This window comes from Urocitellus parryii, chromosome X (genome assembly GCF_045843805.1).
Source record: "Urocitellus parryii isolate mUroPar1 chromosome X, mUroPar1.hap1, whole genome shotgun sequence".
In the NCBI taxonomy this organism is placed as follows: Eukaryota; Metazoa; Chordata; class Mammalia; order Rodentia; family Sciuridae; genus Urocitellus; species Urocitellus parryii.
The window spans coordinates 97798187-97817189 of NC_135547.1; the positions used below are offsets into that span (position 1 = coordinate 97798187).

A 19003-nucleotide genomic window follows, 5' to 3' on the forward strand; every position below is an offset into this window, starting at 1 on the left:
TCAAAGCCAGCCTTGGCAACTTACAGAGGCCCTAAGCAACTTAACGAGACCCTGTTTCAAAATTAAAAGAGCTGGGGATGTGGCTCAGTGATAAAGCGCCCCTGGGTTCAATCAATACCAAAAATAATAATAATAATAATAAATAAAATCTAGGGCTAATTCATTATTCTTTTAAGAGGAAGATTTAGTGTGTACCTGACAATATTTGGGTATGACCATGTAAAAAAAAAACTGCAGGAAACAGATGATTTTAGCCTTCTTGTGAGAATTTTCAAATTTGTGTGAGAAACTGACCATGTTGAACTTCAACAGGAATGGTCATTTGCTCAGAACACTTTCACATGTTGCTTAAAATCCTTCTTGTGTTGCTAACAGGCAGGTGTCAGAGAAGTATTTTTAAACTATTTCTTCTTGGTCTGTAATAATCAGAGAACTCTCCTTTTGCAAAAGTTTCTGAGTTCAGATTCTCCTTTACTATTCTTGCCATCCTGTCCATCCTGATTATCACACACAACTGCCCAAGGTGATGAGTGAGTGACATGGTTTCAGGGCCAGGAAAGCATGTTCTCCTACTTACGTACCTGAGATTTTCCATTGAATGGATATCTGGGTTACAATAGAACTTGCAAGATGCTCATTTAAAAGCTTGTGACGATAATTACAGAACTTGACTTTGAAAGAATCTAGCATGCCACCTTCATCAATTTGAAAGAAAGAACCATGAAGTTCAAGACCAATGGCCGTGCATTTCTCATCCATTTCTCTCTAGAAATGACCTAGCTGGCCCCTCTCTTGGTTGACTTTAGCTGCATTCATGCTCTGTTCATGTTGGTCACTGTCCATAGACTTTTTCTTTTTAGTATTGCTGATTTCTTAAATTGTAAAAATATGAACAGCATGTGATTTTGAATGAATTCATATGATTTGCTAGATACTGCATGGGAAAAAATATGCAGTATCCTTTCGAATTGGACTTTATGCATGTACTCAACATATCTTTGCCCCTGTTTCTAAAGTGCATTTTCATGGGCTTAAAATGAAAATTTCTCTCCTAAATGCTATACGACTTCAATCACATGTAAAGCATATACCATAAATTGAATTCATATTTTAAGACACTTTTAATGTAACTTGGTTTTTGCCAGTAAAATTACAATTTACGTACTTGAAATATTCATTCCATAAATTGACCTTTCTTCTAAATCTTTGCATTTTAGTGTTTGATCAATTAGATCTTGTCACATATGAAGAAGTAGTAAAACTGCCAGCATTCAAAAGGAAAACACTAGTCTTATTAGGTAAGTTTGGCTATAAAAGTGTCTTACTTATTCTCACCTTAAAAACATTTTGTAAATATTATTAACAGTTGTCAATTTTAACTTTTTTTTTCCAAAAAATGCCATAGGTGCACATGGTGTTGGGAGAAGACACATAAAAAACACCCTCATCACAAAGCACCCGGACCGGTTTGCATACCCTATTCCACGTAAGCAACGTCTCAATATCTTTTAATTATGTTTTTCTTATTAATTTTCAACATGGTAATTTACATATTTTTTCTGATTATATAAGTAATAGCTGTTCGTTGTAGGAAATTTGTAAAAACCCAAAAGAGGACAAAGAAGAAAATGAGTTAATAATCCCAACTTCACTCTCCCAATAATAAGTTCTATAAATATTTTGTTGTATACCCTCCTAGGCTTCTTTTAGTATGAATATATGTATTGTGTGTGTGTGTGTGTGTTATGTTTGTGGGATTTTAAATAACATTAAGTTCATTCATTCTGTTTATAATTTAATTTTTCCAACAGTATGCCTGAAACATTGCCTAGATTAGTTATTCTTCAGAAAAATAAGTTTTGATAGTTATATACTTTTCTGTAATGCAACAGTCTCTCTCTCTCTCTCTCTCTCTCTCTCTCTCTCTCTCTCTCTCTCACTGGGGATTGAACCCAGGGGTGCTTTGCCATTGAGCTGCATTTCCAGCCATTTTTATTTTTTATTTTGAGACAGCATCTAAGATGCCTAGGGCCTCACTAAATCGCTGAGGCTGGCCATGAACTTGTGATTCACTCCTGCCTCAACCTCCCAAGAAGCTATGAAATTACACGTGTGCACCAACACACCTGTCTTCTTCTTATCAGTTTAAAAACCCAGTCAATGTGCTATCAAGTGTTTACTATAAAGAATTTGAAAATTTTAAGATTTCTAATATCCCCCTTACCTTCCTATATTTTATTCTTAACCTTTGCCCTCTTCATTATGTGAACTATAAAATAAAATAATCCCAGGGTTGTAAAGAAGATTTGAGAACATGTGTATGAAGCACTTAGCAGATGGTGGATAAGTAGCAGCCATCTTATTATCATCTGTATTCTAAAGTTTCAAATTTTAATCCCTTAAGCTTTCTAGCAGTTACAGCTTTGTTCAGGGTGGGAAGAGCTTAAGGAGAATGATTTGTAAGAGCAACTGGAGAAAATGTCCTGACTGGCTCCTTCCTGCAGGGCCCTGGGATGCCATCCTGAAGCACACAGTCCACACCACTTACTCAGTCTGTACACCTGAGTGAGCCAGGAGGCTTCACAAGATGGCTCTGATTTACCCAAGACAAACTTTTATCAAGTATCGTTGCAATTGGTGCTACTGGGGTTTTCTGATCAAATACTTTGGAATGTTCTTTTAATCCTTCTTATATCTAGATCTTGAGGACAACAAGCTTGGCTAACATTTGGTTTGTTCTTGAGCACATAACAATTGAACTTCCATGTTATTAAATGGCCAATTAGCTAGCTGGACTTTAAACCTTCCTTTTTCTGATGTCAATCATGTCTAATCTCTGAAATATTTGACCCCATGTAATGATAATGCACCAATAAAAAAATCTGGAAAAAATAAATAAAATGTATACAGCATACATTTAACTACTGAGATAACTGAAGATAGTTATCATTTGAAGATAGTATATCATCAATATATTATGCCACTTCTTGAGCTTTTGATGTGGCTAGAGAAAGGATTCCTCTCTGATTGTCCACAGTTTGAAGTTCATGACACTTGGCACTTCTAAGGGAAAGAAGAAATTCCCCACTGGCTTGATCCCGTATGCCAGCAAAGAGTAGTATAAATTTGTCTTTGCTTAAGGAGGGTAGGAAGCAAGGAAGAAGGTAGGAGAGAGGAAGGAAAGGGAGAAAAAGATTTAAACCAATATTCCTTGCTCATCTAGAAAAACATTTCCTGAAGCGAGTTTTGCATATTGGTTTAGACTTTAGTATATACCCACTTAGGTCAGACTTTGGCAAATCTTTTCTGTAAAGGACCAGGTAGTCAACATTTGAGACTTTGAAGGCCACACAGTCTGTGTCACAACTACTCAGCTCTGCCATGGCAGTATAAAAAGAGCCATAGACAAAAATGTGAACAAACATGCATGGCGGTGTCCCAGTAAAACCTGAAGACTGCAGACCATTTTGGGCCCATGAACCAGTTTGCCACCTCCTAGTTTAGGTCTTTATATGATAATTATGGTTGCACCTCACTAACTGTCCATGATAATGATAGTATTCAATCTCTGTATTGTCCAGCACAGCAGCCATTAACCTCCTGTGCCAGTTAAACCTTGGAATCATGGCTTGTAAAACTGAGGAACTAAATTTTTATTTATAATTTGTTTAAATTTAAATAACCATATTTGGTATTTCCTTTTTTAAATCTTCTTTCTTCCTCCTGCTCAAGGCCCAAATACACTGAGACATATATATAGTGAGTGAGTTAATCTTGGATCATTTCATCTTTTTCCTGTGGTGGTCCATGAAGGAGTGAAATATATCTGTAAATACTGAAGTATTCCCCAAACCAAATAACTAAATGGCACAGTTATACACATATAAAAATGGTTTCTAGAGTTTGCTTCTAGCTGCTGGGATGGGAACAGGGTATGTGGGACATACCCTAAAGAAGCCACAACTTTTAAAAAGAGTAGTAGTAGTCTGGGTGGGCCCATTAGGAACATAAGTTGATCAGCTCAGCCTTTAAACCTCTCGTGACATGGGACTTTGCAGATACAACCAGACCTCCAAAGAAAGATGAAGAAAATGGAAAGAATTATTACTTTGTATCTCATGACCAAATGATGCAAGACATCTCAAACAATGAATACCTGGAGTATGGCAGCCACGAGGACGCAATGTATGGGACAAAACTGGAGACCATTCGTAAGATCCACGAGCAGGGGCTGATTGCAATTCTGGATGTGGAGCCTCAGGTAAGGCCCAGCCACCCTGAACCCCTCCATCCTGCCTGCATGCTGATAAGTTCAGATTCTGAAATCAAAAGATGCCATCTGAGATTCATAGGTTGCATAATAATCTCATAAGCTTCAGGAAAGTGTCAATAATCAAGATTTTATGGGTTAACAGTCTAGAATGCAGACTGGCCGATCACTGGGCATGTATTTAGGAAGCAGATTATTCTCCAATGAGATTTGTTATACTCAGAACTTCTACAGAAATTCTACTATCATTTGACCTCAGGGTGAAACTCTGGTACTTTGTTATCACAACAGCCTTGGTACAGCTACGCTGAACCATCAGAGCACCCGCCAGCATCTTATGTTAATCATTAGCAAGAAACTGATCCTGGGGCCTGGTTATGAAACACAGTGCTAGCTTTCTGAAAACAAGCATGAGTGACCCCAGATGCCAGATGTCAAGATGGAGCAGGGATGGAGAGCAGGGGTGGTTCTCTGCCTCTCCAGTCTCCTCACAAGAGGATGCTGCCTGACCCTGAGCTAAAACTAGGTCAGATATAGACAACTTGGAGAGGACTCAAAGGGAAGTTGGATGTGGAGATGATTAAATGATTTGTAAATATGTTTTTTGCAAAAAGCAATTGGAATTAGGAAACTTGAAAAAAAAGGCTTGACATCAAAGGGGATGAGGGTGTCGCTTAGTGGTAGGGTGAGAGTGTGGGTTTAGCATGTGTGAGGCCCTGGGTTCCATCTTCAGCACCTAAAAAAATGCTGACAAGCTATTTTTTCATGTCTGAGTATAATCCAAGCAGAAATGGACTTGAAGCACAGAAGGAAGGATTTGGGAATTATAGATATTAGGGGAGGTTACAAGGAGAGGCTGTGGGTTCCCTTGTGACTCCCAGGTCTGCCATTTTAAAGGCCATTCTGTACCCTAAATCCCTTATCACCTAGAATCAGTCCACTAACCACCAAAATGAAGGGTCAGCTCCCCTGTAGTAGGCTTCCCCTGTATTTCATCAGGAGGCTTAGATGGCCATCCTAGGCAGGGCAAATCCCTGTTCAAGGGTCACAGCATAAGACTTGGTCCCCCAGCCATCCCCAAAGTGAGGACAGAAACTGCACAGCAGGATCTGTGTGACCTGGGACCTGACTGCTCAGTTTCTGGACACCAAGATCCTAACTTGCGGCCATTGGGTTCATCTGTTTCCATTTGATAGCACTTGATGGGGTTCTTGAACTTGGAACTTTGGAAACCATGAAAGGATCTGGTTCGGGGGCTAGGGAGGAGAGCAACAATAGAGCAGACACTGTAGTTGACTTGACAATTAACTTGGACCTATATAGAACTAAATATGATGATGTGTAACGCAGATTGATTTTTGTTTAACTACTAATCCCTCCTTACTAGGGATTGGAAAAATCTTCTGGCCAGGGGTGGCTAGAGGCAAGGTCTCAATCCTGGTCCTGGTCTTCGACATCCTCTCCTTGGGTTCCACACTGGTCTTCACCTGAACGTCGTTTTCTGCTGGTAGTAATGTCTCTAGCAGTATGCTGGCTGCAGGGCTCCTCAGACCCCCTCTGCATTACCTAAGTCCACTTTCAAGGGCTTTCTGCCTTACCTGCTGCTGCTGCCGCTGCTGTCATCGCCGCCACCACCGCTGCTGCCGCTGCTGCTCCACCCATAGTGTCCAGCTCTCCCTGTCCCTTGGTCCTTGCACAGCCATGCATTGCTCTGCACTGCTGAGTGGGAGACCCTTCTCTCGGCCTCATCAGGACATCCACAGCAGTTCCTTTAACCCATTGCACTTGGCCCTGGAGCACCTCCTTGCCCCAGCTGGGCACACTGTCCCCCTGCTCCCTGACTGCTGGATGGGCTCACCTGCACTCTCCTCTCCTACTTCCTGTGTCCCCACCTATCAGAACTGTGATCTCTCAAGTTCACTGACCCCTGAAGGCAGGCCATGGGCATCCTGGTCTCTGCCTGAGCCTCTTTGGGCCAGCAGCCCCAGGGCCTGCTCCTCTCATTGGGCTGGTTGACCACTCTGGTCCCAGGCTCTTCTGCCCAGTCTAGACTCATTCTCAGCCCAGGTCTCACACTTGAGACCATGTGTACACCATGGGGTGCCCGCAGAGTCTGCACCAACGGGACTTCACCCTCAGGCTTCTCTGCCCTCAGCCTACTCTCCTTAGGTCTGGGAAGGGTCCTTATCCTGCTTTGGGGATGCCACTGGCCATGAATAACTTACGTTCAGACAGAGCCTTGATGCTTCAGGGAGACTTTCCCCTTGGGACCTTATGACATTTTTCTCCTAGCCCCTTTCCTGCCCTAGCTTGTTAGATTAACCCCACTACTGTATCTCACAGTTTGATTTAACAAACTTCTATCAAGCCCATATATGCCAAGCACTGTGCCAGAAGCTAAAAATATAATTAAGAAGACAAACTGGTGAGGATGAAATTCCTTCCTCCATGTACATCAGAAACTGTCCTTAACAGGGAAAGTAAATTGTGGCATTTTTTTAAAAAATCTCACATCCACAACATCTGAGGCCATTTCTACCACATATGGGCCATAGAAAGACCACCTAATGCTAGTGTTCAGCTCATTGAGTGCAGGTCTGATGCTTTGAGGCCATCTTAATTTATTTTAGACAACTAAAGCCAAATGGAACACATGTGTAATAGTACTATATGATTAAATGTTGTGGTCCAACTCTAAACCTAGACAACAATGGTAAAGACATTGAGCTACAAAAAATAGTAACCTGGCTTCTTTTAAAATAATAGATTGTATTGTTATAATGTTTTATATTTCATTAAGCGTTATTACTCCTTACCTAATCTTTGGGATCCTATGAAATAGAAATCAGTGTCTATTTCCATAATGGAAGAAATCGAGGCTTAATGTAAAAGTAACTCGAACCAAGGTTTATAGCAGATTGAAAGTGGTTTGAACTTAAACTGTTATTGGTTTTGTTTTGTGTGTAATAAATCCCAACCTCCTCCCTAGGAATCTTCAGGATGGTCCACCAAATGTTTTTAAAACATTTAGAAAAATGTAGAAGGCAATAAAACCTGAGGAAAAAAATATAAGATTTCTTTCTTATGAAAATAAAGTTAGGACTCAGTAATCTCTGTCCCTAAAGCTGAAACTGTAATCTCTCCAGTGTGTGATGAAAGCTTAATGCAATGGTTTTAGAATTTAACCTTACTCTGATTTATCTGTTTAGAGTGTTAAAAGTTAACAGTAGCAGAATATTTGGGCTTTTGCTTTTGCCTACAGAGGGAAAGGTTGTTGTCAAGAGGAAGCTTCTAGGAGCTGAGGATGTAGCTCAGTGGAAAAGTACTTGCCTCGCATGCACAAGGCCCAGGGTTCAGTCCCTAGTATGGCATACATAAATAAATAAATAAGGTATGGGGACAGGGACTTTCAGGAACAAGGAAATGCAAGGTGACTTTGCCAAAGATATAAAACCTTATACACAAAACATCATAGCTGGGTTTGGAGGCATCTTAAAATTTTGGAAATATAATAAGATAGGATAGAAATTTTTAAAATACAGTAATTAGAAAATAGAATGATTTAAATATAATAAATACAATAATTGGAAAATACATAATTATAATAATTAGAAAATACAAAAATATAGGAAATAGAAAATCACAATACAGAAATAGAAAATCAAAGCCATGAAAAAGAAGAGGAAGCCAATATGAGAACCACAGGAGCTACTACAGTTACTGTGATAAACAGATTTGGCTCTGAACATCCTGGCAACCAGGTTCTGAACCAGAGGCCATTTTGTTCAATTGCTTTCCTCTTTGAGGTCACTGTGCTCTTCCTTAGATTTTTGTAGAAAATTATTTGTCCGCTTGCCCTTGTATACTTTTTAACTTTCCAAACCCAATTAGTCTTATAGCTATCTGCATCATACTTGGGTCAAATGAGTTTGTAGTCCTTGAAGATGGTAACCTGAAATTAATTCTTAGCCACACATAGATGAACATAAAATCAGTTTACTCCATAAAAGAGAACTAAAGAAGTAACTGTTAAATTAACATTACTTTGACTATTTGAATACAGTGTTCTCAGTGATCTTTCTAGAGCATGTGTGCGCATGTTCCCTATCTCTCTCTCCTCTCTCTCTCTCTCTCTCTCTCTCTCTCTGAATTCCTCTGGGATTCAGAGAGAGACTGTGTCTCCTCATGAGTCAGAACTGAAGAAGGTTTAGAGTTTGTCTTTAAGTGAGCTATTAACTGCCTGAGGGAGGAGAATCCTTGTGAGGAGTTCCATTTCCTGTTCCTCAAGTGACTCTGAACCTCATCCAGACTGAAACTGCATCCAAAATGTTGCCCACTTGAAACACAGAAATAGAGCATGGAATGGGGACAGAGACCTTCAGGAACAAAGAAATGTGTGGTGACTCTGCTAAAGATATCATACGCACTAGACAAGAACATCACAGTCAGGACTTGAGCCACCTCAGAATTTTGGAAAATATAATAATATAGGACAGAAATAGAAAATCAAAGCCATGAAAAAGAGGAGAAAGAAAATATGCGAACCACAGGAGCTACTGTAATTACTGTGATAAACATTCAATTTGGCTCTGAACTTCCTGGCAACAAGGGCAAAACACACACACACACACACACACACACACACACACACACATTTATTTACTTATTTATTTTTGGAATCAAGATTCCAAACATTCTTGACACAAAAGGCTCGTGGCAATATGATGAACATAGCCTTCATTGATGGTTTCATACAGTAAATGCAGAATGACCCTCATGTGTTTATGGATATAGCAAATAGGATGTTTCCCCCATCTCAGTTGCTCAAAGGCCGGCTATGTGCGAGTATGTGTGTGTGATAAGAAAACCTTCTGCTCCAGTTGAGCCTGTATTCATCTGGTGCAGGAGCACAGGAAAGAAGGAGGAGAGGCCCAAGATAACATTGACAAAAAGGACATTTCTAAGAGAAGGTTCCTGTTTGGCTCCATATGGCTTTTTCATGATGACTGTTCCTTGCTAAAGTCTTTGGTCACAAAAGATCAGCAAAGAAATTGCCAGTTGCCTCTTTAAAAATGAACATGTGCAAGTTTTGAAGAGCTTTCTTAGAGGGAACTCTGAACCTGTGACTTTAAAAATTAAAGAACTCTAATGGACAAATAAGATAGTATGCCAGTTTCCCTCAACCCACCAGTAGATATTATGTGACCAAAATTCAGAAGTAGTATCTCAGTGTAAGTGGGGCTAACAGTCAAAGAGAAAGTCAGAATTTTTCATATCAAATTTGTCTCTTACATACATGTAGCAGCATGCTCTCTGGTCAAACCTGCCTCAAAAGATAAGAGAAATCAAGTACAAATTAGATTTTTTGTTTTGACCTTTTAATTGGATCCTAAAGGCAGTTTATGACAGGTGTCATATTGGACATGAAAGAAACAGTTGAACAGGACATGTCCCTGCCCTCAAGGTCCCCAAGAGCTTAATATTTCCAGTGTGGTGGGTGCTTTAAGAGCACAGAGGAGTGGCTCAGGGCTCACAAAGAACTTTCCAGAGAAAAGAACATTGGGACTGAGTTCTGAAGGGATTACTCAGTCAAGCAAAGAGGAGAGTGAAGAAGGGGGAAGGTGGATGGGAGGTCCAATCAGAGGGAGTTGTAAGTAAAGACACCAGGAAGCCAGAGTCTGACCCTTTCTAGAACTCAAAGCAGCTTAGTAAGGCCAGTCCTCTGAGGAGAGGGCAGAGGAAAGCCAAAGAGGTTAAAGCATGGGCCAGTTGGTGAGGGAAGGATTTGATCTTCATGCTAAGGAGTATACTTTTTTTTAATCCTATGGCCAAAAGGGAGCTGTTGAAGGGTTTCAAGCATGGAACATGGGATTGGCATTTCAGAAAAACCATTTTAGTAGCAGAGTGGAATATAGTTGAAGAACAGCAAAACTGGAAACAGAGAACCAGTCTATTGTGATGACAGTGAACCAGGCAAAAGATGGAGTGACAGGAATAAGGGAAAGCACACATATTTAGAGACCATTTAAAAAAGCAAGATATGTGGGAGGCCCTGGGTTCGATCTCCAGCACCGTAAAAAAAAAAATTTTAATAATAATTTTAAAAATAAAAATATGTAGCTAACAAAATTGATATGTTAAATTCTCGTATAAAGAACAGCAAGATATTTACCCCTGATGCATATGAGTTAACTTGTGGATTGGGTTCCTGGATGGGTACGCTAGGTTTTGTCCTTGGAGGAGCCTTTATAAACCTCCAAAAGCATCCTCCCAGGGGAGGAGCTAAAGCAATGATCCCACAGCAGAATCAACTCCCATTGCATCCGATTGCAACTTTGCAATTCATCTATGCAAACTAGCAACTTTTGCAATTAGAGGTTTGGGATGCTTTGGAAGGGAACTGAAGGGGATCCCAGAGTTCCTTCTCCCTTGAGTGCCACATTTTCTCATGGGTCAACACATTGCCCACAGCCACACATTGTCTTTAGTGGCAGGGCTAAAACAAAAAAAGCCTGGGGCTTTATGACTCCAGCCCTGGGCAGGGTCCCCCTGTCTCACCAACCCTATTGGATCCTTTCACCAGGGCAACACAGAAGGCCTTATGTAAGCATGAATGTAGCCCACACAATCATAGTGGCCAGGATTTGCTATCAGTGGTTAGCAATTTGCAGTTTCATATGTAACAAAGTGGGCTCTGGATTGGTGTGAAGCCAATCTGAAGGCCCATTACCCCAAATGCATAGACCATCAATTAAAATTCAAGCTCCAGCTAATAACCAGGTTTTAATGAACATTAACCAACATAGTTCATGTTAACTTTTGCGAAGAGAAATAAAGCCAATTGACTCATGAGATTCATAAGAAAAATGTCCAGTTTGTCAGCTTTTGTTTCCTGACAACTATCATTCATCCTTTAGAAGATATGAAGTAAAATAACCTGATTTATGAAATTGGTACATTTAATACCTTGCCAAAAAATTGAACCAAGGGCTTGAATTTTTCAGTTACGTAAATTCTTCATAGACTTATTTGAAAGTGGCATTACTTATATCTTCATTTAAGTCTCTTTTTTTTGTTGTTGTTGTTTTGTTTTTACCCAGGCACTGAAGGTCCTGAGAACTGCAGAGTTTGCTCCTTTTGTTGTCTTTATTGCCGCTCCAACTATCACTCCAGGTTTAAATGAGGTAAGAATGAATCTACTTTTCCCCCAAGTAAGCATGCCCCCATTGTAAGGATCCACATGTGTGATGCACTCAAAACCAAAGCCCTATTCCATGAAGACAACTGAATGAAACTCTGATTTATTGTTGATGCTGGGCAGTCAGTATTTGGAATGAGGTAACACCAACCGTGTGAACTTCAGAGATCAGAATCTTGAAACAAATTCCAGCCTTAGTCTACAGCACAGTTGGAAAGCACATTGCTTCATTGGCAGCAAACGTCTGCTCTGGTGAAACAGGATGTGGAAAAGAATGGTCGGTCTATGGCTTTCTCAATAAGTCACTTCTAAAGTCCAAGGATAAACTCTATCAGTCCCCCAAGATGGAGTTTTCCCAGGCATCCCTAGGACTGCCAGTCGCTCTGTCTAGATTCGGTGATGCCAAGACAGCAGGAGCCCCCAGGGCCAGCTCTGGATCAAACATTGCTCTACCTAAAGAAAGCTGTAAGGAATCCATGACCTTAGCTGGGCTACAGAGGCCCCTAGAGACCATCAAACTTAGAAAAGAGCTTTGTTCAGCTGGTGATATGGTTTAGTGGGAGAGCATTAATCTATCCATGCAAGAGGCCCTGGGTTTCATCCCCAGCACTGGAAACAAAAAGAAAAGAGCTCTTGTCAGCTCTCAAGCCAACTCAAGTCAGCACCTGCCACAAAGAAGGTATGTGCAAGAGTTGGCTACGCCATCCTTCTTCCCAAGCCCACTAAGAAGGCTTTCTATTGCTGACCAGATAGTCTCACATGTCTGGAAGGTGGGACAGTGCCTCCCTGCCATCTCTTTTTAGTTAAGGGAATACTGCTATACAAAGTTATCCTGAAGAACTTTTGCAAATTCTAGAAACCACCAGAGGACTCTCAACAGTGTTCAATAAACACTGGCCTAAATCACCCAAGCATACAGTGCAGTTAAATCAAGGCTTAGCAATTCATACTTTGTATACCTTTAACGAAGGTTAAATCTTTAGATGGGCTTTATTACTCGTATTTTCAGTCATCTTTTTTTTTTTGTCATTTCATTTGCAAAAGGCACGTTCCTTTGTAAAATTCAACTTTCCCATCTGATTCATACACAAGCATGTTTGAAATCCACATTGTGGTTAGCGTTTATCCTTTGGTTACCATGTGTTTTTCTTGAATTATCATCTTTGCTTTGTTTTTGTTTTTTGTTTTGCCTGTTTTCCTGCCCTGTTACTAATTTTCCATAGCTGCCAAAATGGTGCAGAAAATTGCCTGTAAGTACCAGCTAGGAGGTGATGAAGTACAGCCTTTGTTCCTTTTAATAGATGTAGAATGTAGACATTTTGGTCCCACGAATCCTTGCTTTCTGCTATTAGAATAAAGGCATTTGTTTTCACTGAGTTGAACCTTGCTCACGTGTGAGTCCAGCATGCAGACAAGCTGTCGTCAAGGAAGAAACTGGAAAATAGAGCTTCATCTTAAAAGATCTGTAAGAGGGAGTTTTATTTTCCTACAAAGAGAACTACATCAAAAAGCTGACACTCTCAGCCACACATTTTTTTGAATGGTTTCCTCAGCCCCACTTTCTGAACAAAACATAAACCCTGCTAGCAGTTTTTGAAGCCCAGGATTGTATAGTCAAACAGAATCTCCTAACAAACACAGACAGTGACTTCATAGGAATTGTTCCTTGTTATACTGGTGGGAAGTGCTTCTGTCTTTGGGTAAATGCAGGTTTCCTAAAATGGCATTTTTGCATTGAGCTTATTATAAATAATAGAGGGGCCTCAGAGAAGAGGAGAGGGGGTCCTAAGCCACTACTGGGCACCTATAGCTCCTGGGTCCCTCAAGGATCCCAGCATCTTTTATTTTCTCTGGAGACCCGCCTCTGTTACCCCAGCCCCCACCCCTTTCTTAGTAGAATTGCTTAGTCCCTTGATGATAGACTTATTACTTGTAAAACCCTGTGATGATCAGTTATCAGCCAGGTGCTTGTTCCTTTGACAGTGTTTATTAAGCAACAACTGTGTGCAAGGCTCCATGCCTGGGCACAGTAATGACAGACACAGGAGACAAGTTTATGCCCTAATTGGGAAGAAGGAAATTAATGAAATAAGCAGATATTTATATCAAATAATATACATTTTCAATATATTTTTTTTAACTCAGGCAGATAGTTCACCTACCCAGTGTTCATCCAGTGCAAGGGGAGAGTAGGTGTGGTTATTTGACTCATAAAGTACTCTAGTTTCAATTGAACTTGGCCTTGGAGAGTTCAGTATAACATACTTGTGCTGTGAAGATAATGAAAGATAATGGAGGATCTCTTAATGGTGGCCCTTAAGAGATCCTTGTCTTGAAAGAACTGCCAGCAAAAGGCCATTTTCACATGACGAATTTGAGACCCTAAATTCCTTCCTGCCATGGCTCAGCCTGGTGAAGGTTGTCAAAATGTGTAGCAAGCTCTGCTTTAGGGGACATCCTTTACCACAGCAAGCCTGCCTAGAGTTCAGTAGCTTTGCTCCAGAGTTGTTTTCGTGAGAAATATAACTACATGCGAACAGTGGCATTGGGTCATTTCCAATGCAGACCAGCTTGGGGAATTCATCAGATGCCAGTTGCTGTTTTATTTGGAAAATGGCCTTATTCCAGCCATTATTTGTAACATCCAAAAAGCTTTTGCCTCTGGCATCTGATGCTGTCAAGTCAGGGCCATTATACATAATTGAATTTTTTAAACATGCTGAACCTTTAGTAGAAAAGGAAAAAATGCAACTTCATTTGTCATCCATAGACAGGGCTTATTGGTGCAAATGCAGGTGGGTCCCCAAAGCGTGGCTCAAGGGAGCTTCAAGGACCAAGGGGATGGGGATCAAGAGCCCTTGTGCCAGATGTGAGGATGGGTTAGCGGAGGGAAGAAAGAACAGAAGCCACTGGTAACCCACACCTCGCGGGGCCTCGCCCTGACCGACCTGGGACAGGCACAGCAAGGCCTGGGGGCCAGTGCGTTTGCTGTAGAGTGTGCATTTTGTCTGGTTTGTCATGGAGCCCCCTGTTGCATGTCAAGCACTTGTGGATGCCAGCAGGAGTTCCTGCTGTCCCAGGGATGGTGGCCTCCTGTGTCGTGGTCCCATCCTGGCCTCATGCCCAGATGCAGCCCATCAAGGTTGGGCCTTGACGGCCTTCTGACACTGGGATGAGCAAAAACAGGTGAAAAGAGAAAGAATCCCACTGATTCCTGTCTTCTGTTTGCTTTCCCCCTCTCCCACACCCACCCTTCCTCCACGCTCCTCTTCTAGGACGAATCTCTCCAGCGCCTGCAGAAGGAGTCTGATATCCTCCAGAGAACATACGCGCACTACTTCGATCTCACAATTATCAACAATGAAATTGATGAGACAATCAGACATCTGGAGGAAGCCGTTGAGCTCGTGTGCACAGCCCCGCAGTGGGTCCCGGTCTCCTGGGTCTATTAGGCCCATCCCCAGATATCTGAGCATAACTGGGAGCCACCTCATACATGGAAAAGCCTCTTTGTCATGGGCCTTGTGTCAGCAGGTCGTGGTCCCTAGAGACTACCTAGTTGTAGTGTGACCTACATTTATAATTATTGTCATGTCCGAATAGATAGGAGGAGAAAAACAATTACACACTAATTTAAAGAGACAGTATCTTTTTTAATCAGTTCTCCTAAACTTTAATAAAATGTATCTTTAAATGTATGTATTATTCAATCCTTTGGAATGTTATATTTTTGGAAATCATAGCTTTTTATTTCCAAGGCCCCTAAAAACTGCACAAAATAGATGCTGCTTTCTATAATCTATTTTAATAATAATAAACAATGATTCTGTTACCTTGACTGGGGGTGGAACACTACATTCTTTTTAGAGTCTGATTTTATGGATTGGAATATCTTTCTTTCCTTTATTTATTTGAAATAATTAGTCTAGTGATTACAAAACAGTCATAAATTTTTAAAGGCCTTTTTTTCTCTCTCTCTTTTTTTTTTTTAGAATAGTATTTTTTTTAAGTCCTTTATGTAACATCCAGATAATGTGATACTGTCTCTTTGAAGCACCCTGTAAACCTTTTAGAGATTTGAAGTTGGGTCTTGACTCTTAATGCATGTGGACAGTCGCGAGCGTTTATGCTGTTGGTGTGTCTGTGTTGGACAAATCAATCTGTAATCTACAGCCAAGTACTTTCCGTTCACGGGGCACACCCAGGAGAATAAGAATAAAATGCTATTATGACTAAGTTGTAAACCTATGCACATCCCTTGCATTTCGGGCAACTTTATAAAAAAAAAAAGAAAAGAAACTGATTTTTATTAATAATAATCATGTAGTGAAATGTGTTTGTAATTTTGTCTCAATTTAATTTGTTGTAAGGTGGGAGGGGGAATTTGCTGGTTTCACCATTTCGGATCTGTGTTGTCTAAGAGTATTAACGTTTTAATTAAGCAAAGAAATGAGGATTTTTAATCTGTATGTAATTGTTTTAAAAGCACCCATTTTAAGAGAAAATACTGTGCAATGAAGAAACCAGTTTAGGCGTTTGCTATAAACTGAATTATTCCAAAAGAATAATCTATAACAGCCCTGTAAATTCCTTTAAAATAATAACTAACAGGACAGTCTGACCAATTTTTTTTAAATATACTTCCTTTTATGTGTTCAATAATTAAATGCCTTTGGGTCCTTCATTTCATTATAGAGTTGTTTAGGCCTCCAAGCCGATGATCTTTTCAATTTTAGAATTCATTAGATGCTCATGGACCCATCGAAGGCCCAGGAGTGAGTATCAGTCGGCAGGACAGAAACAGCCACCTGCCAGGGCACAGCGTGGACCGCGTCTGACTCGCAGGGCTACCTGTGGTCTCTCCTTCCTCTTGCTATATCCCTTGGCACAGGGGAATCATCTGTCCTTGTTGCTTTTAGAGACATTCACCATCTCATCACCCCACCACGAGGTCACATTCTTCTAATACAGGACATTCGGGCTGGGGGTTCCCAGACCCTGCCGGAGGTCAGTAGAATGTTTTTCCTTAGCACGTGAGGGTGTGAAGCGCTTCTGTTAACCTGGGATTCTTGAAAACACGCCATCATTTTTGCTTCTTGTAGGTTAGATGGCCTCTGTCACATTGTGCCTTGGCAGGATGTGCGGGGTGTATTCTGGGCTGAACAGCTCCTCTTAAGGGACCGAACAGAAAAGGCAGTTTTTATAGACTCCTCTTACATGGTCAACACCCCACCCCTCACCTACTGTTATTAAAGATGCCAATTGGTTGTTGGTTTTTTTGTTTTTGTTTTTTGTTTTTTTTTCTGATGATCATTCTTTGTCAGTGACTGGATGAGTCGACAACTTACTAACAGGTTGTTGAGTTAACTCCTTGTGTTTGGGCCCTATGGTGGGGGTGACCAAACAGGTAAACCAGAGACAAGCTCAACAGTGGGCTCCCCTAGATGGAGAGAGAAATGCTCAAAGAGTCGTATAGGCCTGTGTTAAGACAGATTTCACTCTGATGCCAAGGCCAGACAGCCATTCCTGCAGTGGTACTGACTACAATCCGGGCTCTTCTCAGTGTCAAGGTGCCCGCTCTACCTCTTTTCCAATGAAGCACAAAGAAGAATACAACTAACACATGGGAAACCAACTTTCTTCCCTCTGGTGGAAACTCTCTCACACCCCCACTTGCCCTTAGAGACCAAATCTCCAGAGATGTTGACAGTGCCCTTTGGAAGCCATCCACCATGTGACTAAATGTGGATTAAGCCAAGGAGGAGAAAAGGGAGGGCAACTCAAACATCAGTGATCCCCCCGTGGACAGGCGACATACGACTTGTCCTCTTGTTGGTCGCTTTCTGCATGCTCCAAGAAGGGCACAAGCAGCCATCTTCTGGAGCAGTGTCTTTATGACCTAGCAGAACATCCTTCAATTTCTGAATTCGGAGTCATTTCTGCACATTGCAGCTCCGTCACAATCGTCCACTAAACAATCAGAAAATTCCTAAAACTTCTTTCCTGCCTCCATCCCATCAGCAGAAGCATTTTTTGTTTCCTTTTTGAAAACCAGAGCAAGTGATTTGATTGCTAAATCTTATCAGTGGTCAGTTGAAGCATTGGAGAGCCCTATTCCAAGGGTCCTCTCCCCTACGCGACCCCACTCCCCACAGCAGGAAAGGGAGCGTTTTGACGTGTCGAGTTCTTTGTTAAGAAAATGAAATGTCCTGATTTTCCTAATCATAAGGCAGCCATTCCTTTGCACATGTAGCATATTGCATTTTAACACTGAAAAGGAAAGTGGCACTCAATTGAATTCATCTGGAAGTTTCCCAGTGTCAAGATAACATTGTCGCTTGTTAAAAATGCAATTAAATGTATCTCCTGTCAGGTGAGATGATTTGAAATATCTGCTCAGAGAGGAAAAGAAATGGTTGACCTACTTCTTGCTATTTGCATTCAGAAGCCATCACCCCATCTTATTGGTGGCAGAATATTTAGAGATGTGCAGAGTTCCCCACTGCACGAAGAAATGCAGAATCTGTCCCCTTCCCTGTGTCCAATTCCTTCTCCCACAGCCTTCCTCTGAAGCTATTACCTTTTTAAAGCCTTTGATCTCAGCGTTCTTTGGTTTCTTTTGAAATCACTCCTAGTTCTTACTTCATTCAGGCTTCCAATTCATTCCTTGCAAAAGTTTAGTCGATGGAGTCACCCTCCAGGAAACTGGACCATTGGAGATGCCCAGAGTGGAAACCGCCCCTCAAGGACAAGGCAGCCCAAAGCACTCTTTGGTCTCCCACTGATGACATGTCCTTTATTATCATTTCAGGTCAGTGTCTTAACTTGGAGTGAAGGTAAGCTTAGCTTGCTGCTCAAGCAACCAGGAAAACTGCTTGATGGGTCAATTCTTAATATCAAACCTGTGCGTATTTGGTGTTGGTGGTGGTGGTGGTGTTGTTTCAGAACTGAGCACAGTCTCCCAAGTCCATTGTCTTTGCAAGGGCTTACTGTGCTGAGGCTCACTGTGGCCTGTAACAGATTTAAGGCCCCTAAACGTGTCTCTCTTGTCCTGCACTTGAGATTCATTCTTCTCTTCCAAAGATACCTTGCTTCTTGCTGTGGCTTATGGAAGGGCTACACACTTTAGTTGTGACTCATTTCATTGGGTAGAGATTTCCCTTTTCTGATCCCTTTAGAAACCACGTCTGCATCTCTGTCCATCTCCAGTTACAGGACTATATGCATGAGGCTTAATGCAGGACTGGCTTGGCCTGTGCACTGGTCAGTTTGCCATCAATTTGGACACATGGAACATCTCAGATGGCAGAACTTAGTGCATGAAGTGTAGCTGTCACGTCCTTGCAGGAAGTGGAGGAAAGGGAGGAGAGTCTTTTCTCTGCCATTTTCCCATCTGATCTTTTCCTGGCCCACAGATACCACCATGGCAAGAGGGCAGCACCATCTCTGCAGCAGGCACTCCCAAGTCTTAGCTCTTTGTGGGGAGTCAGTGGCGGGGGTGGGGGGCAGAAAATCCTGAGTTCCCACCACCTCTC

At 41.4% G+C, this 19003-nt stretch overlaps 1 protein-coding gene across 7 annotated transcripts in view; it reads left to right on the forward strand.

Moving 5' to 3' along the window:
- The window catches only part of Cask (calcium/calmodulin dependent serine protein kinase), a 349943-nt gene extending 333208 nt beyond the window's left edge, over positions 1–16735 (forward strand). For 4 of the 7 annotated variants that reach the window (XM_026387544.2, XM_026387547.2, XM_026387546.2 and 1 more), the window contains 6 exons: positions 1218–1298; positions 1406–1486; positions 4059–4261; positions 5658–5777; positions 11371–11454; positions 14744–16735. In XM_026387544.2, coding sequence (XP_026243329.1) covers positions 1218–1298; positions 1406–1486; positions 4059–4261; positions 5658–5777; positions 11371–11454; positions 14744–14920 — 746 coding nt within the window. In that variant the 3' untranslated portion in view covers positions 14921–16735. The remainder of the gene's footprint in view (positions 1–1217; positions 1299–1405; positions 1487–4058; positions 4262–5657; positions 5778–11370; positions 11455–14743) is intronic. The other 3 variants (XM_026387548.2, XM_026387549.2, XM_026387552.2) reach the window with 1 other exon arrangement.
- The last annotated feature ends 2268 nt before the right edge of the window (positions 16736–19003 follow it).